We start from the raw sequence: 26,051 nt of genomic DNA, 5'->3' as shown, positions 1-26,051 counted from the left end.
TTGTATTTAACATGTATTAATGAGTCATGTTGTAAGAAATGTAAGTTCATAAAATTTTAATTTTAAAATTAAAAACTATCAGCAGCCTTAACTCCCTGAAATGCTCAGATAAACAGCATGTAGGAGTGAGGAGCGGAGATGGCAATGGCACCCACTCCAGTACTCCTGCCTGGATAATCCCATGGACGGAGGAGCCTGATAGGCTGAAGTCCATTAGGTCACTGAGGGTCGGACACGACTGAGCGACTTCACTTTCACTTTTCACTTTCATGCACTGGAGAAGGAAATGGCAACCCACTCGTGTTCTTGCCTGGAGAATCCCAGGGACGGGGGAGCCTGGTGGGCTGCCGTCTATGGGGTCACACAGAGTCGGACACGACTGAAGTGACTTAGCAGCAGCAGCAGCAGGAGTGGGGAGCACTGCGTGAGATTCAACAGATTCACTTCTCACATATCATATTCTTTATGAATTAAAAACCATAATTATATACTTATTACTAATGGTTTTATAATCCATATTTCACTGGCTCCTGCCTTTCCCTGCTGATGCAAGACTTTCAGCTTCTTGTTAAGTCCCTTGCCCATAATTTCTAAGAGCCCTTGGATAGTGTTTTACATGGACTCAAGAGCAAGTCTTGTCTGTGGCCATCAGATGTCCCCTGCTGAGATTTCTGTTGTCTTAGAACACTTCTGGCACTCACTGCTGAGTCAGTCCCCTTAAGCCAGGTTACCATCACTTTCTACTGGCCATTTTCATGATCTCCAGTGTATTCCTCAAGGAATCAAAATGCTTCTGTGTTTGTTGGAGACTCCAATACCGCAAAATTATATCATATTTCCTGCAGAAGTAGAAACAAGGCCTAATCACTCATCTCTAGATTATATTTTTTGATGTAATGAAGATTTTAGTGCACTCCTATTCCTGGTTATGGTATTTTCCAAGAGGAGTCCACAAGACTGCATTAGAATATGGATCTTTAAGATAGGTAAGCACTGTCCCCTCAACCCAAGAGTAACCTTCTGAAATACTGACTAGTACATTCTAACAGAGCAAAGTGATCAAAAAAGTAGCCTGGCGCCAACCCTTCTCCTTGATGGTACCCGTACTTTTTGACAGTCTTTCTGCCAAAACCCTTCAGTAAATCACCATCTTGGCAGTATAAACCTACTAATTTGCCAGATATGCCAAGATATGTTTGAATCCCATTGGTGGACAGAAAAGTTTGTCTCAAGCTGTGACTCTGTTAAATATCTGAATGTCTTTATAAAATTTGATACCAAAGTAATATTCCAGCAACAATAATGGAAAAATTTAATGTAAGAAAAAACTTTCAGAAAACCAACAAATGAATAAAACAAATGTTTTATTCTTTGACAGTTCCTCAGAGTCCTTCACCATATGCAAATATAAAGTTGTAATTTTAATGGTTATAATTAGGTTTCACTTTTACAATTGTAATCATATTGCTCATTTTGCCAGCATTTAGCAAGTTCCTATTATGTGCACAGCATCAACTGATATCAAGAGAAATGCTTTCCATTTACATATAATTCCATTCAAGTGGAAAGAAAGATATTAAGGTAAACTGTTTGTCTTCTGGCAACTCCTGTTGATGAATTTTTCACTTGATCATTCCCCTGGTGCTTAGAAGTACTTTACTTTAACTCCTCTCATGCTAGATTAAAAGCTTAACCTCCAAAGAATAGTTTACTTACGTATAGTTCCAGCTGACTTGACCCTGTAAGAGATTTGTTTTTAAATTCTGAAGGAACCCATAACCTTTGTCCTTGAAAATATTTTAGAAAATGCACTTGAACAGACTATAGCTAGTTTTAAAAACATGGGAAGCAGTTTTCTCAATTTGCTGTGTGAAGCAGTTTCCCACCATATCTGGTACAGTTCTGGGCACACAGTTCAGTTCAGTTCAGTCCCTCAGTCGTATTTGACTCTTTGCAACCCCATGGACTGCAGCACACCAGGATTCCCTGTCCATCACCAACTCTCAGAGCTTGCTCAGACTCATATCCTTTGAGTCGGTGATGCCATCCAACCATCTCATCCTCTGTCATCCCCTTCTCCGCCCACCTTCAATCTTTCCCAACATCAGCATCTTTTCAAATGAGTCAGTACTTCGCATCAGGTAGTCAACGTACTGAAGCTTCAGCATCAGTCCTTCCAATGAATATTCAGGACTGATTTCCTTTAGGATTGACTGGTTTAGAAGCTCCTTGCCGTCCAAGGGACTCTTAAGAGTCTTCGCCAACACCGCAGTTCAAAAGCATCAATTCTTTGGTTCTCAGCTTTCTTTAGAGTCCAATTCTCACATCCATACATGACTACTGGAAAAACCATAGCTTTGACTATGTGGACCTTTGTTGGCAAAGGAATGACTCTGCTTTTTAATATGCTATCTAGGTTGGTCACAGCTTTTCTTCCAAGGAGTATGTGTCTCTTTATTTCATGGCTGCAGTCACCATCTGCAGTGATCTTGGAGCTGAAGAAAATAAAGTCTGTCACCGTTTCCATTGTTTCCTCATCTATTTGCCATGAAGTGATGGGACCAGATGCCATGATCTTCGTTTTTTTGAATGTTGAGTTTTAAGCCAGCCTTTTCACTCTCCTCTTTCACTGTCAACAAGAGGCTCTTCAGTTCTTCTTTGCTTTCTACCTTAAGTGTGGTGTTATTTGCATATCTCAGGTTATTGATATTTCTCGGCAATCTTGATTCCAGCTTATGCTTCATCCAGCCCTGCGTTTCTCATGATGTACTCTGCATATAAGTTAAATAAGCAGGGCGACAATATACAGCCTTGATGGACTCCTTTTCCTATTTGGAACCAGTCTGTTGTTTCATGTCCCATTCTAACTGTTGCTTCCTGACCAGCATACAAATTTCTCAAGAGGCAGGTCAGGTGGTCTGGTATTCCCATCTCTTTAAGAATTTTCCAGTTTATTGTGATCCACACAGTCAAAGGCTTTTGCATAGTCAATAAAGAAGAAATAGATGTTTTCTGGAACTCTCTTCGTTTTTCAGTGATCCAGTGGATGTTGGCTGTATTTGATCTTTGGTTCCTCTGCCTTTTCTAAAACCAGCTTGAACATCTGGAAGTTCACGGTTCATGTATTGTTGAAGCCTGGCTTGGAGAATTTTGAGCATTACTTTACTAGCGTGTGAGATGAGTGCAATTGTGCAGTAGTCTGAGCATTCTTTGGCATTGCCTTTCTTAGGGATTAGAATGAAAACTGACCTTTTCCAGTTCTGTGGCCACTGCTGAGTTTTCCAAATTTGCTGGCATATTGATTGAAGTACTTTAGCAGCAGCATCTTTTAGGATTTGAAATAGCACAATTGGAATTCCATCACCTCCACTAGTTTTGTTCACAGTGATACTTCCCAAGGCCCATTTGACCTCACATTCCAAGATGTCTGGCTCTAGGTGAGTGATCACAGCATCGTGATTATCTGGGTCATGAAGATGGTTTTTGTACAGTTCTGTGTATTCTTGCCACTTCATCTTAATATTGTCTCCTTCTGTTAGGTCCATACTATTTCTGTCCTTTATTGAGCCCATCTTTGTATGAAATGTTCCCTTGGTATCTCTAATTTTCTTGACGAGATCTCTAGTCTTTTCCATTCTATTGTTTTCCTCTATTTCTTTGCACTGATCATCGAGGAAGGCTTTCTTCTCTCTCCTTGCTATTCTTTGGAACTCTGCATTCAAATGGGTATATCTTTCCTTTTCTCCTTTGCTTTTTTTTCACTTCCCTTCTTTTCACAGCTATTTGTAAGGCTTCCTCAGACAGCCATTTTGCCTTTTTGCATTTCTTTTTCTTGGGGATGGTCTTGCTCCCTGTCTCCTATACAATGTCATGAACCTCCATCCATAGTTCATCAGGCACTCTATCAGATTTAGTCCCTTAAATCTATTTGTCACTTTCACTGTATAATTGTTAGGGACTAGATTTAGGTCATACTTGAATGGTCTAGTGCTTTTCCCTACTTTCTTCAGTTTAAGTCTGAATTTGGCAGCAAGGAATTCATGATGTGAGCCACAGTCAGCTCCCGGTCTTGTTTCTGCTGACTGTATAGAGCTTCTCCATCTTTGGCTGCAAAGAATATAATCAATCTGATTTCGGTGTTGACCATCTGGTGATTTCCATGTGTCTTCTCTTGTGTTGTTGGAAAACGGTGTTTGCTACGACCAAAGGCTTTGGTGTAGTCAATAAAGCAGAAATAGATTTTTTTTTTCTGGAACTCTCTTGCTTTTTAATGATCCAGTGGACATTGGCAATTTGATTTCTGGTCCCTTTGCCTTTTCTAAATCCAGCATGAACATCTTGAAGTTCTTGGTTCACGTACTGTTGAAGCCTAGCTTGGAGAATTTTGAGCATTACTTTGCTAGTGTGAGATGAGTGCAATTATGTGGTAGTTTGAACATTGTTTGGCATTGCTTTTCTTTGGGATTGGAATGAAAAGTGACCTTTTCCAGTCCTGTGGCCACTATTGAGTTTTCCAAATTTGCTGGCATGTGCAGCACTTAACAGCATCATCTTTTTGAACTTGAAATAGCTCAGCTGGGTACACAGTAATGGAGTCAGAATATTCAGTATTGCCTTTCATTTGTTTTACAACACAAATAAACAAGATTTATAAAAATTTTCTAGAACCACAGTCAAAGTATTTAATGATAAAATTTGGAGTAACTGGATCACTTTTGATAAGAATTTACAGTTTTACATGAAAACTGTACTCAAATTGTAATGAAATATTTGAGAAAGTAGAAGAGTACTGATAAGAGGAGGTACTCAGCTGTCTCAGACATGTTGATTACTTAAAAAGGAAAAAAAAAAATCTGTGTTATTGACTTCCTAAAAAAGTAAGATTTAGGGTTCTTTTTCCTAAGTTATTACTTTTATCTTCAACTACTGGGTACTACCAATGCATATACAATATAAATTATAAAAATAATGAATAGGCATAATGAAATATTAATGGATTTACAAAACTGAGCTATAAATCCTCTCTGCCAAGAATCCTTGCTGGTCTGATTTGTGGTACTACCTCCTACTGTCTGATCTGGATGTTATACAGGAACACACATATTTAAGGGCTTTGTGCATTTTCTCCCATCCCCTTTCAGAATTCCACCCCACAGGACACAGGAATGAAGTCAGAACGATGATGCATCTTGATGGCCACAAGTCAGATAAAAACTGTGGCCTGAGGAAGAGGCTCTCTCTGCATTCTGGATTCCTTCTTGAATAATTCACAGGACTTGATTTCTCTTCAAGTGTTTCCCTCTGTTCCAAGTTAAGCTATTCAATAGCCAAGAAACAAGACAATTTTCTTGTAACTTTCACACTCACCATCAACCAGATATAAAGAACTAAAGATTTTTGTTGTATTCTGAGATGTGAGTCCTATTTCTATGTGAACAAGAAAGTATGACCCATTTTTGATTTACTGCTGGCTAATGAAGGACAGGGAAGCTGGCATGAGGCAGTTCATAGGGTCGCAAAGAGTCGGACACGACTTAATGACTGAACAACAATGAGTTCCTAAAGTATTTGTTTTGACTTGAGAATTTTGCAGACCTTTATTTAATACATTTAATGCACAAGTTTGAATTACCTAGAACATTGTAAAGAGGTATACTTAAGTCAAAGAATTCCATCAATACATATTATTTTCAATTCATGTGAATTCACTTACCCAATTCAATGTGGAAATATTTACACTCTTGTCTAAAGAAGCTCTTTCTTAAGATTATGAATAGAAATGGAGTGAAAGAAAAAAAAACTGAAACAGCTCAAAGTAATATAATCAGTTATAATGTATTAATCACATGATTATACCCTCTCTGGAGCAAAAGTATGACAAGCATAAAAAACTAAAAGCATTCACTGAGGGTTTTCTTCCTTTTAAATAGTATGTTCCTTTACATGTTAAAATTACTTACATGATCTATCAAAGGCTTGATAATGAAACTTATAATACAACCAGAGTCTGCTTCATAGTGGCAATGTTTCAAACACTATACCTTTTCAAGTAGTCCTCTATTTTCCCTTTAGGGCATACCTCATTGGTTATAAAGGCTTCCCTGGTGGCTCAGGTGGTAAAGAATCTGCCTGCAATGCAATCCCAGGGTCAGAAAGATCCCCTGGAGAAGGAAATGGCAGCCCACTCCCGTATTCTTGACTGGAGAATCCCATGGACACAGGAGCCTGTCAGGCTATAGTCCATGGGGTCCCAGAGTCGGATACAACTGAGCAACTATCACTCACTCTCTTGTTGGTTATAAGAAGCATGACCAAATATGCTGTCTTGTTACCATGGGCACATTTTAAGCAACGGGAAAAAACCACAGTGTGTGTTACCTCAGAGGCTCTCCTGCAGTGACAATGTCTTATACCTGCTTAAATACCTCCCATAATTCTGCAGTGTCTACAAGACAAAGCCCAAATTTCCTGGTGTAACATTCAAAGCTTTTTCAAATCTGGCCCCAAACCACCTATTAAGCTTTATCTTTCATTATTCTCCTCTATCAGCTTCTCTTTTAGTCAAACTGGTTTTCCTAAAGTCAAATGAAGAGACTTACACTGTCCTTAATTGCTCTGGCACCTTGACCAACTTCCGTTTACCAAGAAGGGGATTTGTCTGATGGGTTGGAGATGAAGTGGTGGAAAATAATTTATTTCCTATTTCATTTCCAAATCCTACTACTCATCCTTTAAGTTTCACTTTAGATCAAAGTGTCCTTCATTTACCTGTTATATTTAGGACAGCATGAGCAATTCATTGAGCCACAAGTAACAACCATATTGCTTCCCAGGTGGTGCAGTGGTAAAGAATCTGTCTGCCAGTGCAGGAGACACAAGAGATGCAGATTCGATCCTTGGGCTGGGAAGATCCCCTGGAGGAGGAAATGGCAACCCATTTCGATACTCTTGCCTGGAAAATCCCATGGACAGAGGAGCCTACTGGGCTATAGTCCATTAGGTCACAAAGAGTCAGACATGACAGAGCATGCACCCACCTCCCAAACAACAGTTATATTAGCAAATTAAGTTCTGCCCCCTTTTTTTTTTATGGACTCAAATGTTATCTAAAATAATTATTTATTTAGTTTTTCATGAGGTCGTTTCACCAGAGGATAAGCTCCTTAAGGGCACAGAGCCACTCGGGTGGCTCATGTACTTCTTTATATCAGGTGCCTAGCAGATGTCTTGCATATAATGAACATTGCCTAGTCTTATTAATACAGTTTAACTCATACTACAAAGGATTATCAGTAAAAATGTTTAGTGTTGGAAAGGTTGCTGAGAAATTTCGAATTTTTGTTAAGAATTCCATATAAAGGGACTTTCTGAGGAATATGTGAATCACAGTGAAGAAATGAGTTACTGGGGAGCCAATTTCCTTTTATGGGCTTCCCAGGTGGTGCTAGTGGTAAAGAACCCACCTGCCAGTGCAGGAGCATGAGAGACGTGGGTTTGATCCCTGGGCCAGGAAGATCCCCTGAAGGAGGGCATGACAATCTACTCTACTATTCTTGCCTGGAGAATCCCATGGACAGAAGAATCTAGAAGGCTACAGCCCATGGGGTGGCAAACAGTCGGATGCAACTGAAGTGACTCAGCATGCAAATGGATTTTTAAAACCAAATAAACATTAATTTCAGCTCAGTTGCTCAGTGGTGAGCACTGTGGTGCTCACACTTTGTGGTCACTCTTTGTGACCCCTTGGACTGCAGCATGCCAGGCTTCCCTGTCCATCACCAAATCCCAGACCTTGCTCAAACTCAAGTTCATTGAGTTGGTGATGCCATCCAATCATCTCATCCTCTGTCATCCCCTTCTCTTCCTACCTTCAATCTTTCCCAGCATCAGCATCTTTTCAAATGAGTCAGTTCTTTGCATCAGGTGGCCAAAGTATTGGAGCTTTAGCATCAGTCCTTCCAATGAACATTCAGGACTGATTTCCTTTAGAATTGACTGGTTGGATCTCCTTGCAGTCCAAGGGACTCTCAAGAGTCTTCTCCAACACCACAGTTCAAAAGCATCAATTCTTTGATGTTCAGCTTTCTTTATAGTCCCACTCTCACATCCATACATGATTACTGGAAAAACCATAGTTTTGACTAGACGGACCTTTGTTGGCAAAGTAATGCCTCTGCTTTTTAATATGCTATCTAGGTTGGTCATAACTTTTCTCCCAAGGAGTAAGCGTCTTTTAATTTCATGGCTGCAGTCATCATCTGCAGTGATTTTGGAGCCCATAAAAATAAAGTCTGACACTGTTTCCCCATCTAATTGCCATGAAGTGATGGGACTGGATGCCATGATCTTAGTTTTCTAAATGTTGAGTTTTAAGCCAGCTTTTTCACTCTCTTCTTTCACTTTCATCAAGAGGCTCTTTAGTTCTTCTTTGCTTTCTGCTGTAACGGTGGTATCATCTGCATATCTGAGGTTATTGATAACTTCTCCCAGCAATCTTGATTCCAGCTTGTGCTGGAATTTCACATAATGTACCCTGCATATCAGTTAAATAAGCAAGGTGGCAATATACAGCCTTGACAAACTCCTTTCCTGATTTGGAATCAGTCTGTTGTTCCATGTCCAGTTCTAACTGTTGCTTCTTGACCTGCATACGGATTTCTCAGGAGGCAGGTAAGGCGGTCTGGTATTCCCAACTGTTTAAGAATTTTTCACAGTGGGAAGTTCTGACAAAACGTGGAGAGTTCTGACAAAATGTGGTCCACTGGAGAAGGGAATGGCAAACCACTTCAGTATTCTTGCCTTGAAAACCCCACGAACAGTATGAAAAGGCAAAACGATAGGACACTGAAAGATGAACTCCCCGGGTTGGTAGGTGCCCAATATGCTATTGGAGATCAGTGGAGAAATAACTCCAGAAAGTATGACAAGCCAGAGCCAAAGCAAAAACAACACCCAGTAGTGGATGTGACTGGTGATGGAACTAAAGTCCAATGCTGTAAAGAGCAATACTGCATAGGAACCTGGAATGTTAGGTCCATGAGTCAAGGCTAATTGGAAGTGGTCAAACAGGAGATGACAACAGTGAACACTGACATTTTAGGAATCGGTGAACTAAAATGGACTGGAATGTGAGTGAATTTAACTCAGATGACCATTATATCTACTACTGTGGGCAAGATCCCTTGGAAAAAATGGAGTAGCCATCATAATCAACAAAAGAGTCCAAAATGCAGTAATTGGATACAATCTCAAAAATGACAGAAGATTTCTGTTTGTTTCCAAGGCAAACAATTCAATATCACAGTAATCCAAATCTACACCCTGACCAGTAACGCTGAAGAAGCTGAAGTTGAATAGTTCTATGAAGACCTACAAGACCTTCTAGAACTAACACCCAAAAAATATGTCCTTTTCATTACAGGGGACTAGAAACAAAAGTAGAAGTCAAGAAATACCTGGAGTAACAGGCAAGTTTGGCCTTGGAGTACAAAATGAAGCAGGTCAAAGGCTAACAGAGTTTTGCCAAGAGAACACAGTGGTCATAGCAAACACCCTCTTGCAACAACACAGGAGAAGACTCTATACATGGACATCAACAGATGGTCAATACCGAAATCAGATTGATTATATTCTTTGCAGTCAAAGATGGAGAAGCTCTATACAGTCAGCAAAAACAAGACCAGGAGCTGACTGTGGCTCACATCATGAACTCCTTATTGCAAAAGTGAAGTGAAGTCGCTCAGTTGTGTCTGACTCTTTGCGACTACATAAATGGTAGCCTACCAGGCTCCACCATTCATGGGATTTTCCAGGCAAGAATACTGGAGTGGGCTGCCATTTCCTTCTCCAGGGGATCTTCCCAAACCAGGGATCGAACCCGGGTCTCCTGCATTGCAGACAGATGCTTTACTCTCTGAGCCACCAGGAAAGTCCAGACTTAAATTGAAGAAAGTAGGGAAAAGCCCTAGACCATTCAGGTATGACCTAAATCAAATCCCTAACGATTATACAGCAGAAGTGACAAATAGATTCTAGGGATTAGATCTGATAGATAGAGTGCCTGAAGAACTGTGGATGCAGGTTTGTAACACTGTACAGGAGGCAGTGATCAAGACCATCCCCAAGAAAAAGAAATGCAAAAAAGCAAAATGGTTGTCTGAGGAGGCCTTACAAATAGCTGAGAAAAGAAGAGAAACAAAAGACAAAGGAGAAAAGGAAAGATATACCTATCTGAATGCAGAGCTCCAAAGAATAGCAAAAAGAAATAAGAAAGATTCCTAAAGTGCAATGCAAAGAAATAGAGGAAAACAATAGAATGGAAAAGACTAGAGATCTCTTCAAGAAAATTAGAGATACCAAAGGTACATCTCATGCACAGATGGGCACAATAAAGGATAGAAATGGTATGGACCTAACAGAAGCAGAAAACATTAAGAAGAGGTGGCAAGAATACACAGAAGATTTTCTTAATCCAGATAACCATGATGGTGGGATTGTTCACCTAGAGCCATACATCCTGGAATGTGAAGTCAAGTGGGCCTTAGGAAGCATCACTATGAACAAAGCTAGTAGAGGGAATTCCAGTTGAGCTCTTTCAAATCCTAAAAGATGATGCTGTGAAAGTGTTTCAAAATTTGGAAAACGCAGCAGTGGCCACAGAACTGGTAAAGGTCACTTTTCATTCCAATCCCATTCTTATCCCAAAGAAGGCAATGCCAAAGAATGTTCAAACTACCGCACAATTGCACTCATCTCACACACTAGCAAAGTAATGCTCAAAATTCTCCAAGCCTGGCTTCAACAGTACGTGAAAGGTGAACTTCCAGTTGTTCAAGCTAGTTTTAGAAAAGGCAGAGGAACCAGAAATCAAACTGCCAACATCCGTTGGATCACTGAAAAAACCAAGAGAGTTCCAGAAAAACATCTACTTCTGCTTTATTGACTATGTCAAAGCTTTTGACTGTGTGGATCACAACAAACTGTAGAAAATTTATTGTAAAAATGAAATGAAAACATTTAAAGTGAATATTTTCATTTGTAATTAAATATGCCATGTATTAACAAAAGTATTCTAATTTTTGTCTTCCTTCTCAATCTTGACCAAAATGTTCATATATTTTACAGAATTGGAAATATGGTAATATACAATCTGAAGTTCTATATTTAAAAATTAGTATTGAGTTGCTCCTAGTCTTTGTATTTATTCTTTTTTCTGGTTGCATAATATGGATTTCATAGAACGTAATTTACTTAACTACACCTTTACTATCTGAAACTGTTTCCCTTTCTTTTCGTCCAGATCTTATCTGCCACATAATTTCAAACTACTCCAGCTCTCTGAATACCTTGTTACATACATTTCTGCCTCTGCATAGTTTCTTTTTGCCTAGAATGTTCTTCCCTTCCATCATCTAAAAAAACTAATTTTTGTTTAGAACAGTGGTCTACAAACGTTTTTGTTCTTCTACTCTACCAGTAAAATATTTTAATATCAGCCCTCAAATACTATGCCTATTTATAAAACATGTGGTCTTCTCCAGCACCATAAAACAGATTTATAAAACATCTGGTCTTCTGCAGCACCACAGTTCGAAAGCATCAGTTCTTCAGCACTCAGACTTCTTTATGGTCCAACTCTCACACCTGTACAAGTATAGTGGAAAAACCACAGCTTTAACTATATGGACCTTTGTTGGCAAAGTGATGTCTCTGCTTTTTAATATGCTGTCTAGGTTTGTCATAGCTTTTTTTTCAAAGAGTAAGAATCTTTTAATTTTGTGACTGCAGTCACTGTCTGCAGTGATTCTGAATCCCAAGAAAATAAAACCTGTCACTGTTTCCACTTTTTCCTCTTCTATTTGCCATGAAGGGATGGGACTGGATGCCATGATCTTAGTTTTCTGAATTTTGAGTTTTTTAAAAAATTTATTTAATTGGAGGCTAATTACAATATTGTAGTGGTTTTTGCCATACATTGACATGTACAGCCATGGGTGTACATGTGTTCCCTATAAATTGAGTTTTAAACAGCTTTTCCCACTGTCTTCTTTCACCCTCATCAAGAGGCTCTTTAGTCCTCTGTTTTCTGCCACTAGAGTGGTATCATCTGCATATCTGAGGTTGTTGATATTTCTCTTGGCAATTTTGATTCCAGCTAGTGATTCATCCAGCCTGGCATTTCACATCAATAGGCTAAAATCAATAATGAGCTAATGAAATTTGACAAGATACAGACCTGAAATTTTTGGTCTCAGAAATTTTTGAAATATGAAGTTACTATCCACTCGTTTTTGTCAAAGGTTACCCTAAGTATGATTGAGATGTAGCTTATGCCAGTGTGACATCTTCACAATTACCAGAACATTGAAAGACTATGTTCTTGGACAGTTAATAATTTGATGGTGGGGTGAGGGTGTTAGAAGAATAAAAAGTTTAGGACCTTAAATAAAGTAAAAATTGTTTTAAAATATTGTCATTATCACTACATTATAATAATATATATGTAACTTCACATTGGCATTAGCTACACTTCATACTTAGGGTAGCCTTTGACTAAAAATCAGTGAATAGTATCTTCATATTTCAAAAATTCTTGAGAATTCCAAAAATTTCAGGCCTGTATCTTGTCAAATTTGATTAGCTCATTATTGATTTTAACCTATTGATTTTATTGATGCGACTGATGTAGAGTTCCCACTGAGAGTAGAATGTCAGATTTGCCTTTTTTTGTTCACTTATCTATACTTTATTTGTAGGAATCATTTTCAATGCATGAGGGTCAAGTTAGTTAAAAGTCAAATAATAGGACTCGAAATCCAGTTAAATAAGCACAAGTAGAGTGTTGTATGTTGCTGAAAAATTTAAAAAGCAGGAGCATACATCATAGTCACAGTCCCTTCTAGGCTGTGGATTCATCTCCTGTATTGTGTCCCTGTATTATGGACCGTGTGACACACTACCTCTTTGATGTAGGGACTGAGGAGGGCATTAGTGTCTACCAGTAAATTAACCATTAGAAAGGTAATTTCTTACTTTTTTTAATATAAGTTTATTTAATTGGAGGTTATTGGTAAAAATATCTGGTAGTTCCAGCATTCCAAAGGATCATCCTATATAACCTCCGGGTATATACACTCAACTTTGGAGACCAGTCATTTAAATCCAGCTTGGAAAATGATCTCTTGGTCACTTTTTTTCCACAGTTGTTCAGATGACATTATGGTGTTCTCTGTTTACACATCTGCACTCTATAAGAGCTCCTCTAAGACTGGAGCAAGACAGTCACCTCTGAATGACTTTTATTCATCCTCACACTCCTATATTCCTAAAATTTGGCACAGCATCCTGTAAATCAAATTGATTTAACCACACTGAGCAGTTTCACACTGCTACTTCTTTGGTTCTTTTGCAGTCTTATCTTTGTTTTCTCTTTTTAAGTATTTTGTTTCTTATGTAAAGGTAGAAAATGAAGACAATACTGGAAAGCATAATACAATAAGCATCATCCAAAATGCCATCAAAATTAGTATTTCTAGACTTCTGTGTGTGGGCCGAAACACACACACATGCCATTTTACATAATTGGGATAAACAATGTTATTTGTTGATGGAAGACAGAGAGATCTAGTATTAATAGAAAGAGGCTGGATCAAATATACTTGGCTATAGATTTCATCCCAGCTCTGCCATTTTTTAATTGTGTGACCTTGAGCAACGTATCTATTGTTCATTTATCCCACATCTGTTAACAGGAGTTAATAATGCCTGTCTCTTGAGGTTTAGGGAAGCACTGAACAGGCACTCGGTAAATGCACATTTGTTTTTCCTTCCTCTTAATCTTCACATTGACCTTGATACTGGAAGGCTTTCCTAGGGTTTATTACTAAATAACTCTTCTGTATCTCATAGTATCTGAGTGCAAGTATCTGGAGCAGAGACCATACTTATTAAATTTTGAAGACCAGCACCCAACATCATTTAGGTATTTAACATACGTTGGCTAAGTAAAGGAGATCGTAGGAGTTTGCTTGTGGGCTTCTGTGTGAACTGACAGGCCCTGGGTTCATCTAAATAAACAGCATCTCATGTTCTATTTGCTATCCTCATTATTACACCTGTCTATATTTTCTTCTAGTTTCAGTTAAAAATGTAGCTAAGTGATTGTGAGCAAGACATCTGTGTAGTTTCCTCATCTGTAAAAACAGAATAATAGTTCCATAATAGTACTCTATAAACTTAACATAATACTACTTCCTAAGTGCAAAGTATTGTACAAATACTTATTATTACTCTAGAACCCAGTTCATTGTGCATTTTATCTTTTGGACAGGCTTACCCACCTCCTCCCCCCAACTACAATACTCACATGTTCTGTGTCACTCAGCTTTCCTGTATCTTTTTCTAGCCCTCTAGTTTGTTACTTTGGCTTGGAATCACTGATCTCTCCAAGGGACCAACTGATGAGCCCTAACAGAACCCAAAGCACACACAGTTGAAGACCTAAGGATTAGACTTTAAGATAAAGCAAGACCAGGGAAGGTGAGGACTGTGTTTGAGAGAAGTACAAGGAACCTGAATCCTAGGTCTGCTTACTTTAGCTCTGTGGACCTTAGGTAAGTCAGTATATATTTCTGACCTTCAGTTTCCTTATCTTGAAAGTGGAGGTGATAACAGTACTTATACCGTATGATTATAACCTGAGATAGCATGTGTGAAACACTTAAGAACAGTGTCTGGCACATTATAAACACATAAATATTAAAATTACTATAAACTGATAAGTGGTTAACAGCAAGTGAGAAGGTAGAGTAAATTTGAAAGGTCAGAGAATCATTGAATGTTACTTTCAGTGGTACTGTATTTTCTCATAAATTTCTCCCCTCCTTATGTCCTAATTCTAAATTGAACTACTTTTTGTTTTCCTATAAGACTCACCTCCCCACCCCATCCCCCGATCAGATTTTTTTTAAAGTGTCAGGTCAAAATATTTGAAGGCAGCAATACTAAAGCTACTAATCATAACCTCAAGGTAGACTATTTTTGTACTTTATTTTATACAATAGAATAGCTGTTTCCAATGTGTATAACCTAAACATTTGTCATTCAGCTTCCTGCCAGTGTAACTGGGAGTTGAGATGGGGAGTAAAGAAGAAGGCAGGATTTCTAGCTTTACCTCACAGCAGTTTAGGGACTAGTGGCAAAGGTCTACATGGTAGTTTGCAGGAAGGGGCAACAATCATTTGACAAAGTTGCCATGCACTGAGTTTGCTTTCAACACTCTTTACCTTTCTCCATGACATCCAGAGACCTCATGTTCTGTCTTCACTGCAAAGAACAAGAGCTTCTACCACTCCTGGACTATCAAAAACCTACATCCAGATTTGAGATTACAAATTGATTGCAGGTTGGTCACATCTACCCTGCAATGTTTTTAGTTTGGCCTGCAGAGTTTGGAAATATTGGTCTAAAAATCGAGAGATTTCACACAAAAATCGTGCTTTATAAGGGATTCTCCTGGCGCGGATGGGGGGAAGGGGACAGAATATCTCAGACCACTGTATCCACATTCTTCAGGGCAACAATCTGTTGGAGCCGAACAGCTGCTCCTTTCAGTTATAGCACAGACAGTCCAATTTGCCACGTTGCTTGTCATTTCCCATTGTCTACACCAGGCCAGTTTCACTCATTTACTTTACTTTTCTGGCCCCTAAAAACATTTGAGTTTGCAAATCCTATCTAGATCTTTCCTGTCCTCCATCAAAGCTTACTTTGTTCTGTCCTAAGTTCCTCATCAGTTTTCCAAAGCAATAGCTAGTTAACCTGATCAAGTAATTTTTATATGTGCTCGCTACAGATGGTATCTGAATAGAAAGGGATGACTCTGCAGGTGGAAATTACAGGCACCATGGGATTACAATTAGGACTGGCAACTGTTCATTTTACTTTTTCTGTAACCATAACTCACTGTCCTTGGGCAAACCACAGGAATCTGAACACTGGCCTATGTGTGAAACCTACTTAAATAGTACTTTTATAGATCACCCTCGTTCCAAAAAACCAAAAACTACCAAGGGCTATTCTGGCTCCCCGTTGCCTCAGAGGCTTCGGGATATCCGGCTTGACTGCACTTCCCCTCACCTGCTTTCGGGGGCCGTTCTGCGCCGACCGGTCGCACCCGAGAAGGGCGCTCAGCCAGCATGAGCTCATTTCTCAGGGGCCTTTCTGGAAGGCCGGGCTTGGCAGCGCGCACGAGGCGCAGTCGCCCTCACTCTTATCAATGGCCTCCGCGACTGGGTGGGGCGCGATCGCCCAGGGGCGCTGCCTCTCTAGCAGCTTTGTTCTCAGTTGAATGTCTGAAAACTCGCACTCGGCCTGAGAGGCGCCCTGGATCTGTCTGGCCCTTTCGGGGAAGACGCCCGTGCTCGGGATGCGCTCTCCCGGACGGAGGGGAACCCCAGACGCGCAGAATTAGCCCCGCCCCACCGAGAGCCTCCAGTGGGTGGGGAAAGCCCCTCAACCCTCAGTTTGTTGGAGCGAGGAACCCAGCGCCAACGACCACACCAGTTTCGCACCGCCTCGCGCTCCCTATATGCGGTTTCCACACCAGCTGGGAGTAGCCGCAGGCGAGGCCGTCAGACTGTCCGCCACGACCCTAGTCGCGCTTCTCCCCGCTCCTAGGACTGCCGCCGGAGGCCGAAGGCCAATCATACTTCAGCTAGGTCTTGCGATTAGACAGCAGCGAGTGCAGATTGGCTACTGCTACGAGTTTCGGCCTCCCTCCCTTTCCCTTTTGCCCCCATTCCAGCTCCTGAGCTTCAGGCCAATGAGAAGGCGCTTTATAGACGCCCTCCCTTCGCTCTCTACTTCTCCTCACCTCGGCGAGGGAGGAGACGTCCTGACTGGCCAGACTGTCCTCGGAAGCCCCATTCCCTTCACCAATCACCGAGGGAGCTGCACTCCCAGCGGCCTTTCGGCCAATTACAAAGCGGCCACGGCGCCCTGCCGTGCGGTTTCGCCAGCGACTCCGGGCTTCACAGTCCTTAACTCTTCAAGCTTTTTCCTGAGGGCCAGCGACTCTGATTGGTCACTGCCGAATTTCTCCTCCAGCCAGCCACAGAACAAGGCGAACCCACCTTTTCCTCGGTCGGCTATCTTCGGCATTTTCCGTCCTTGGGCGTGAATTTCCAGCGACACTTTCGGATTGGCTCTTCAGGTCGATCGGCTTTTTCCGGGAGGATCCGCAAACAAACGACATCCGTGATTGGTTCCGCTCGGGCTTCGGCTCCCCTGTCGAAGGGGGCGGACGCCCTGCTCGGCCGGCGATTCCCAGACGCCTCTTACGCGGGCGGCGGGGCGCTGGGCGGTGTAAGGCTGGGTGCGGGAGGAAGGAGGCGGAGGACGAGTAGGAGGGGGGAGGGGGAGTGGGTAAGAGCTAGGCGGCTGCGCAGACGGCACTCCTCACAGAGAGCAGCCCCCGACCCGGGCGAATGCGGGCTCGTGCTGCTGCTGTTGCTGCTGCCGCCGCCGCCGCTGCCCGGGCCGAGTGACAAAGGAAGGAAGGAAGGAAGGAAGCGAGGAGGAGCCGACCCCGCAGCCGCTGACAGCGCTCCGGGCTAGGGGCAAAGCGGGGACACTTCCTGAGCGGGACTGTGCAGAAGCGAGGGGCGGGAGGGCGGCCGCGCTGGTGCCTTGGACGGGGGAGGGGGCCCCGAGGGACGGAAGCGGTTGCCGGGTTCCCATGTCCCCGGCGTATGGGGAGCAGTCGAGGAGCCGCTGCCTGGGGTCTGAAGGGAGCTGCCTCCGCCGCCGCCGCCGCCATGGCCGCTGGATCCAGCCGCCGCCTGCAGCTGCTCCTGGCGCAATGAGGGGAAGAGCCGCCGCCACCGCCCGACTCTGACTGACTCGCGACTCCGCCGCCTTCCAGTTCGCCGGGCCCCCACCGTCAGCCCGCCGGATCCTTGCCGCTGCCGGAGCCGCAGCGTTTCCCGACGCATCTCCGAGCCACCCCTCCCTCTCCCTCCCTCCTTCCCATCCCCCCTTCTTTTCAAGCGTGAGACTCGTGATCCTTCCGCCGCTTCCCTTCTTCATTGACTCGGAAAAAAAATCCCCGAGGAAAATATAATATTCAGAGTACTTATTTTCAATCCAGTATTTGTCCCCGTTTCACGTGATATATATTTTTTAGGATCTCCCACCCATTTCTGCCCTCCAAGGAAAGGGAGTGGAAAGAATTGTATTTTTTTCCCAGCCCCGGATCGTCTATATGTTAAATATCCGTACTGATCTGTCTTCAAGGAGAAATACATCGCTCGCTTTTTTAAATAGCTGTACAAAAGAAGTGAAAAGGCAAGAGGACGAAGTCTTTTTCTTTTTCCTGTGGGAAAACTTAATGCTGCATTTATCATTAACCTAACACCCCAACATAAAACAAAAGGAAGAAAAGGAGGAAGGAAGGAAAAAAGGTGAATCGGAAAAAGAGTGATCATGTCAGGGCGGCCCAGAACCACCTCCTTTGCGGAGAGCTGCAAGCCAGTGCAGCAGCCTTCGGCTTTTGGCAGCATGAAAGTTAGCAGTGAGTATTGATTTTATTTTACACCCCTTCTCCACCTCCTCTTTGAATAAGAGACTTTGAAATACCAGGATCTTAAAATACGAGACCTGCTGATAAAACAGAGGTAATGGGAAAGGGCAAAAACTGTCTTCAGTCAAGAATGAGGCAGCTTCCTTTTTTCCTCCTCCCATATCCCTTCCCCGGTCTCATTAACCTTGAGTCGAGGGAATGTGATTTTTATTTGGATGATTCTGTCTGAAACTTAGCTCTTTTCTTAGTTATTTTCTAGCAATTGATAGTCAACTTAATTAAGTGGTTGAGTGTTCCCACCTTAAAATAGTGATGGAAGTGTTTACTTGCTCATCCTTTTGAATAAAGCGAAGGACAAAACTCATAAACCATGATGTGCTTTTCCCGAGTGTGTCTTTTGGAATGAAGGATAGTTTAGTTAGCTCAGGTCTCGAGGGTTACCACAGTTTTATATACTTAATGGAAGAGGTGAATGTCACCGTCTCCTAACATTTCTTTCTTGCTTGTGTGACAATACAAAGTGTGTGTTCTTAATCCAGAGATGAACTTGCTAAGTAACCACATTTCGGTTTGAAGGCGAGCTTTGATTCGTCTCTTTAGAAGGGACCGGTGCCGCTGATAGATACTCAGCAGCAGTAGTATCTCAACAAGCATTTGTTCTAAATTGGATACGTGGTTTGATATGTTATCTCTTAACCTTACCGTTTTGACATTGCCAGCCTACCACTATAGAGTTAATGTTGAATCAAAAGGTAACTTGAAAGTTGGTCCGAGTTTTGAATGGGGCTTAGGTTGTCATGTTGCCAAATAGTAAGTTGAATGTTAATTGTCACTGACTCATCATTAAAGTTCAGCTTTGGGGTGCCATTGCTTTCAGTACTTGCTAAATGATCTAGAGTTCAGGTGTTCCTTCTTAGGACTACTTACAATACTCTTGCATTGTTTTCCTTTCGAATTCAGATAAGACTATGAAGTTAGAAGAATATGGATTTAGACTTTTCCATCACAGGTTTTGCAGAAGGTTGTGGTCCCAGATTTAATAGGGGTATTTGGGCTTTGTTCAAGGTTATTGCTAGACGTCTATACTCTCTTCCCAGATTTGTGCTCAAAAAGTCTATTTTGAGTGTTTGGTATACTCAGTATCCAGTGTTTTAATGTATCTCTACTTATGGATATGTTTATGTGATATTTAATGTCAGTTTATTTAAACATACTTAAAAAATTTGACAAAAATATCTGTATTATAGTTTCCTTATTCCTTCAGAAAGGTGCATGAATTAGGGCAAAGAAAAACTGTTTTACTGCTTAGAAGAAGGAGAGAATTGAATTGAGATTAAAAAAAGGTATATGCTGTTATGTGAAATTGATTATAAAATGAACACTCGTACCTGAACTCAGGATTTCAATTCATGGTGGCTTTTGGAACTTGTCTGAAACAGGGTAGTCTAAGGTAGTAGCTGAATGGGAGATCATTTTTGAGAGTTAAATTTTTTTTTGGTGACTAGCTAGTTCAGAATGCAGAGTATGTGAAGAGGGAAGCTGATGATGCATCTTTCAGGGAATGGTCAAGCTTTCTAAGCACTTCATGGGGTCATTTGAGAGGAATATTTTAAAATTCTGGGGTAATTTTCAGCTATGATGAAGCAAATCTTATAATAGCTCCTTAAGAGCCTCTTGTGGTACTGGAGTGTTAGGATGTTTTTCATCTTGGTTTAAAGACCACTCGAAATCAATTTTAGGTAATTAGTTTATTCAGAGAGCAGAATGGGATACCTAATAATATTAAATTTGGGGACTTTTCATTTAGTTCACAGGATTTTCTTTGAATCCTGTGTGGATGTTGACTGAAGATGGAGTAACTCTTGCGAAGTCCAGGTTAAAATGTTGACTTTTCTGTTACCATATAGGTCAGCTTAACATTTAAAAAGTTGGAGTTCAGTGTTCACTATGTGTTTTTGACAACCTTAACTTTAAGTGCATTTTGGAAGAAAGCCTTTGTTGGAGTGCTGGTGTTCTAAGGGACCCCTGTTTAAGCGATAAGAAATTATAGTCCTTGGCTTGAAAAGCTTATCAGTTTTTGAGGCAGATTATGGGACAAAACGTGAAAACAGTAATATGATGACTGCAAGATTATAAATGCAAATAGAATACTTTGTTCAGAGGGACAAAAAATAAAGGCATGAGGTAGATGGCTTGGAGAGAAGACTTCTTACAGAGGTATGTTTTAAGGCAGGTGTTAAAGGAGGCAGTAACTTAAATTGAGAAGCATAAAGGATTCTAGGTGGACAGAAAGGACAGAGGCACAGAGATGGTGACTTGTATTTTTGTATTTATAAAGCAGGTTAGTAAATCTGAATAAAAGGGGCCTAAATAGGAAAATAAGAAGAGATGGAATTTGAGAAATATGTTAACTGATGGAAAGCAGGGGGGGCTTATGACTTTGTTTGAGATTCAAGAGAGTTTGGAATTTACTATAGGTTGCTGAACAAAATATTTGAAGATGGTTTGGGCAGCAGAGTTGATGAGTTAGAAACCAGACGTCAGAGCCCTTTTAGGGAGTGGTAGAGTATGTTGTGAATAGTGAGAGAATATAAAGCAAAATTGAAAATCGGATGAAAAGAACACATTTGAGAGACAGCATGAATGAACTGGCAGGACTTTGGATTGGATTGAAGGGGGGAATATTTGGGAAGGAGTCAGGAGTTAAAAATAAATTCTGATGTTACTGGTCTGGAAGATTTGACCGCCAAGTTATATTGTTGATTGTAATGGGAAAGTTGAGAAAGTGCTGAGATGAGAGGATAGATGAGTTCACTTTTTAAAAATTTAATATTCAGTAGATTTTCTTGAAATTCAGCAGACAGCAGTTGGTTACTGGCAATCGTATTTAACTTAACAGTCTGTTAATTGCACTGTCTCTAATTTTTCTATGTCTAAAAATGCTGGATTTATTTTTGGGCGTAGTAAACTAAAATTTTTTATTTATATTCGTTACATTTCTCAAAAAGAAAATAATTTTTAATGTAAATTCAAAAGATCTCACACTTGAAACCTAGTTATAATAACCCGATGGTAATTTATTTGAAAACAATGAAAATACTTTTTGGACTAAGCTGTAACATAAACATTTTAGATATTTTATACAGCCTTCAATCTTTGGTATATTCTTAAAACTAGTCTCATAAACAATGGTTATTTTAGGTGAACCTTGCTGTTTAAAATAATGTTAATATGCAGACTCCAGCAGAAATTAAAAGTTGATTTATTCATTTATTTACTTTTTGACTTTTGTTTTGGTTGCGCTAAGTGTTCATCCGGTTTAGAAGAGTATATTTGATTTTTTTTTTTAAACCTCAATGTGGTGTAACCTTTTTTTTTTTGGTCTGCATTCATATTCAAGTGTTATTAGATAAATGTTAATAGCTAGACAGTTCTTCTGTAGCGTCACATGATATTTTATTCAAAATGGAGGCAGTAAGGCGCTGTCTATGGTGATTATTATTAAAATATTAGTAATAAGTCTTTTGATAAACTATTAGTGAAAATTTAGCTAGTTGCCTAAGTCATGAGAAATTATTTCTGCATACAGGATTTTTTATATCAAATTTCTTTAGTGAAGAGAATGATAGCAGTTGCATATTGCTGTGCAGTATTTAGTGGTATGGTGGCTAAAGCCAAAGAGTAGGTGGCAACTTAGAGTTACTCTATTCCTGAGGGAGTTTAATCTCTTTGTGTCATATAAAAATCAGGTTATTAGAATTTCACCGGTTGCTAGATTTTCTAGTGTGAAAGAGAGCTCATGTGTGAAACTGAAAACCAGAATTTTATCTTCATTAATATTTCATTCCCTTCCCAACCAGACCTTTCCAGAGTTGTTAAAAAACTAGACCCTCATATAAGAATTGCATGCTGTCTTGTTAAATGTGCCCCTAGAATGCTAATTGTGAAATGACTTAAAGGCACAAGGGAACCCAGAGATTCATAAATCAATTCACGACTGATTGGGAATTGCATTTAGAAAATGAGGTGACATCTTCTCATTTCATTTGCGTGATTCAGCTGGAAATCAGCGCATACTTGTACCCTGTGCTGTCCGCCCCTTGTTTTGGACTTGGGTTGCCAGTGTGAGATACTGTTTTGGAGAAACAGGCAGGCTGGGGAAGCCAGCTTAAGTGTCAGCAGCAGATTCTGAGACCAGGGGAGGTCTGCTTCTGTGTGTGTTTCCTTTATGTATAGAGAACGCTGTGAAACATGCATGTGTGACCCTGGTGCCACAATTGCATACTCAACACTTACGGGACTGTGGGACAGGGATGGGATTGGGCAGGCTGTGGGACTGTGGAGTCTCTTGTGATGCTCCACCCTGCAACAGGAGAATGGAGGGGCAGAGCATGTGGGTGTGATGGGATTATACCTGGTGCTAACAGGACCAACCTGATTTCCCAGATAGTGTTCTACTAAGAACATAATCACCATGAGTAAATAAATGTATTGGAATGTTTAGCATCATTTTTCTAGCCTATTTTTTGGGGGGGCAGTTGAAGGGAGTGGTGTGGAGAGGAAGGAAATCTTGCATGATTGCAAGGATAGAAATATTTTCATGGTTCATTGATTTTAAAGTAGAGGTTGCAATCTTTGCTTCTATCTTGGGTTGTACAAATCATCTTTAGTTATATAATTGTCTTTGACTTCGGTTGAGTGTGATATAGAAATGTTTATTTATATGAAGACCTATGTGAATAGAGGGCTTCTTCCCTGGTGACTCAGATGGTAAAGAATCTGCCTGCAATGCAAGGGGCACACGTTCAATCTCTTGAGTCTGCAGGATCCCCTGGAGGAGGGCATGGCAGCCCACTCCAGTATTCTTACCTGGAGAATTCCATGGACAGAGGAGCCTGGTGGGCTACAGTCCATGGGGTCCCAAAGAGTCAGACATGACTGAGCACATACTCTCATGTGAATAGAAAAGCAGGGAAAAACTAACATTAATAAAGGAGAACAATTTGTTTCCCCACAAGTTTCCTATCATTAAATTGATAAAAATCGGTGTTTACTTCTATTTATTATTACAGTTTTTATTCTCTTTTTTTTTTCTTTTTAATGAGTTAATATTCAGCACACAATGGACATTCAGTAAATTATTTCAGTTTATGTCTGAAGTATACTTGGTCTGGCCTAAGATACAACTTCGTAGATTTGGATTCTTAGTTTACAGTTGCTTTTCTCACTGTGCTTATGTTTTGGGGAGAAAGGTCTACCTTCAAAGTTGAAATGCAAGTTGAAATTCCGTAAATGGTTGTAGCTTATATTTTTGGATTGAATACTTTCCTTAGAAGCATTTTAATTTGGTTGTATTGAGGCAGTGATGTTTTGGTTATTGGTAACTTTTCCTTTTGTCTTCAGGATACCATGACCAACAATGGCACAAATATGAACCTTTAACATTTCCCTTATTAATATAGTCTGGAGTTGTTAATTTCTTGATTGTCCTTTCAGATCCATTTAATAATGAAAAGTAAACACTCCTGACGAAGGCCGTATTATTTTCCTAGAAATTTGTATTTTATTTTTAAATTAAACCTTTTTTTTTTGGCTGCTCTGTGCAGCTTGCCGGATCTCAGTTCTTGGACCAGGGATTGAACCTGGGCCACGACAGTAACAGCCCAGAATTCTTACTACTAGAGCCACCAGGGAACTCCCATAGAAACTTATGTTTTAGACGGTGATACAATTTAAATGAATTTACAGGCCTAGTATTGAATAAGTATGCCCTAAAGCCAAAGAGATGGTAGGTAGGCACGCAGGCAAAAATATTAGTAACATTGTTGCAAAGCATTAACAGTAGTACCCCATTTTTCATTACCATTAATTGTATCATGTTGAACTCCTTGTCTCAGAAAGCCTAAAATAAGTAGGTTGCTTTAATAGAAAGGGTCCATGAATAATGTATGATTGACATGTGGTATGCCTATTGAATGTTTATTATGTGCTAATAAGCACTCTGCCACATGCAGCTGCTCACTTTAATCATTACAACTCAAAAAGTAGCTAGTACCATTATCCCCACAGGTAAATGAGATTTAGGGAGGGGAAGCAACTTGTCCAAGATTACCTGGCCAGAAAATTGTTCTAATAGAATTCAAATATAAGCATTCTGATTCTAGATTTTCCCTTTATCGTATATTTTATAGAGAATGGATTGCTGTTACCTTAACACTTGGATTCCAGAGATAAGCTACCTTTTGCTTTTAGGATAGTCTTTCATTGATAATTTAGCAGTGATTGTGTAAGACTTACATGATTAGTAATGATGTTGAAATTAGTTTCAGGCATGCCTGTTAGCAAATATAGCACTTAAATATATTGGAAAAAAAACCCTCTCAATTCTTTTAAGATTTCAGGGAAAACTTGTTAAGACAAACATTGAAATTGAAAATGTTAAGGCTTATGGCAGCACAAAAAGAAAAATAAGTAGTGTGTATATATATATATATATATATATATGTATTTTTTTTTGTTTAATGTTCAGTTGGAGCACTAGTTTTTATTGAAAAGTACTGATTGTTCACAGTAAATTTGATATATTTATATTTCCAGGTAATATTAGAATGTTCTCCAAATTAGCCATTATTAAGGATTATTATTTCTCTCCATCTCTTCCTCTAGATTGTGAAGTGTTCTACTCTTCCTTTTAATATTTGACAGCAAACTTCAGGACATTTTTTTATTATTGTATGTACACATCCAATTATTCAGGTATCAGTTGGACACTTGTTTTGTCTGGAACTATGAACCTTCACAGTTTGTTATTATTAAAAAATAACAGCTATGCATCAGTGTGCAATTGGGTTATTTGGAGTATCACCTTGTTGGAATTGTTTGGTATTTTACAGTCAGGAAGTGAACCAAAAAGGTTCCTGAGCAGTGAGAATCCTCCCACAAATGGTGCGTGCATTTTTCCTTTAGGTTATTTTTCGGCTTTTATTTAGAGTTCATTTTTCATTTAACACATAGTTCTAAATCATTCAGTTGTCTTCTTTTTTTTTTAAACTGCAAATTAGAAGGGAATGAATTACACTGGTATTAAGCATTATCCTAAAAAGTTTAGACAGACAATGCAGGAAAACAGGCATATTGGAATTACTTAGTGTAGCCTTGTAAAACTTCAGGGGAGATCACTCTGATAATTGTTCAAAATTTTGATTTCAAGAAGGTTACATTACAGTAACTTCACTCTTTTAAAAGGACAAAAGGCAGAAAAGTCTCTTCTAGTTAGCTGGGGTTCTCTAATAACTTCTCACTGCATTAAACAGCCTCTCATTTCTTGGTTACTGACGAAATGAGGACGAGAACTCGGTCATCTCTATCTGGTTGACCAACTCTGGTTGACTTTCAGTGATATGGATAAAGATACTAAAGTTTTCAGTATGCTACTCCAGAATATCATTTTCTGCTCTTTCTTCCGTTGTCC

At 40.0% G+C, this 26,051-nt stretch overlaps 1 protein-coding gene across 4 annotated transcripts in view; it reads left to right on the top strand.

Moving 5' to 3' along the window:
- The first annotated feature begins 17,414 nt into the window (after nt 1-17,414).
- The window catches only part of GSK3B (glycogen synthase kinase 3 beta), a 214,317-nt gene continuing 205,680 nt past the window's right edge, over nt 17,415-26,051 (top strand). For 2 of the 4 annotated variants that reach the window (XM_006057598.4, XM_044942251.2), the window contains exon 1: nt 17,415-18,571. In XM_006057598.4, the coding sequence (XP_006057660.1) occupies nt 18,484-18,571 (88 nt within the window). In that variant the 5' untranslated portion in view covers nt 17,415-18,483. The remainder of the gene's footprint in view (nt 18,572-26,051) is intronic. The other 2 variants (XM_006057596.4, XM_006057597.4) reach the window with 2 other exon arrangements.

This window comes from Bubalus bubalis, chromosome 1, assembly GCF_019923935.1.
Source record: "Bubalus bubalis isolate 160015118507 breed Murrah chromosome 1, NDDB_SH_1, whole genome shotgun sequence".
NCBI lineage: Eukaryota > Metazoa > Chordata > Mammalia > Artiodactyla > Bovidae > Bubalus > Bubalus bubalis.
This window is presented reverse-complemented; position numbering and strand designations above follow the sequence as displayed.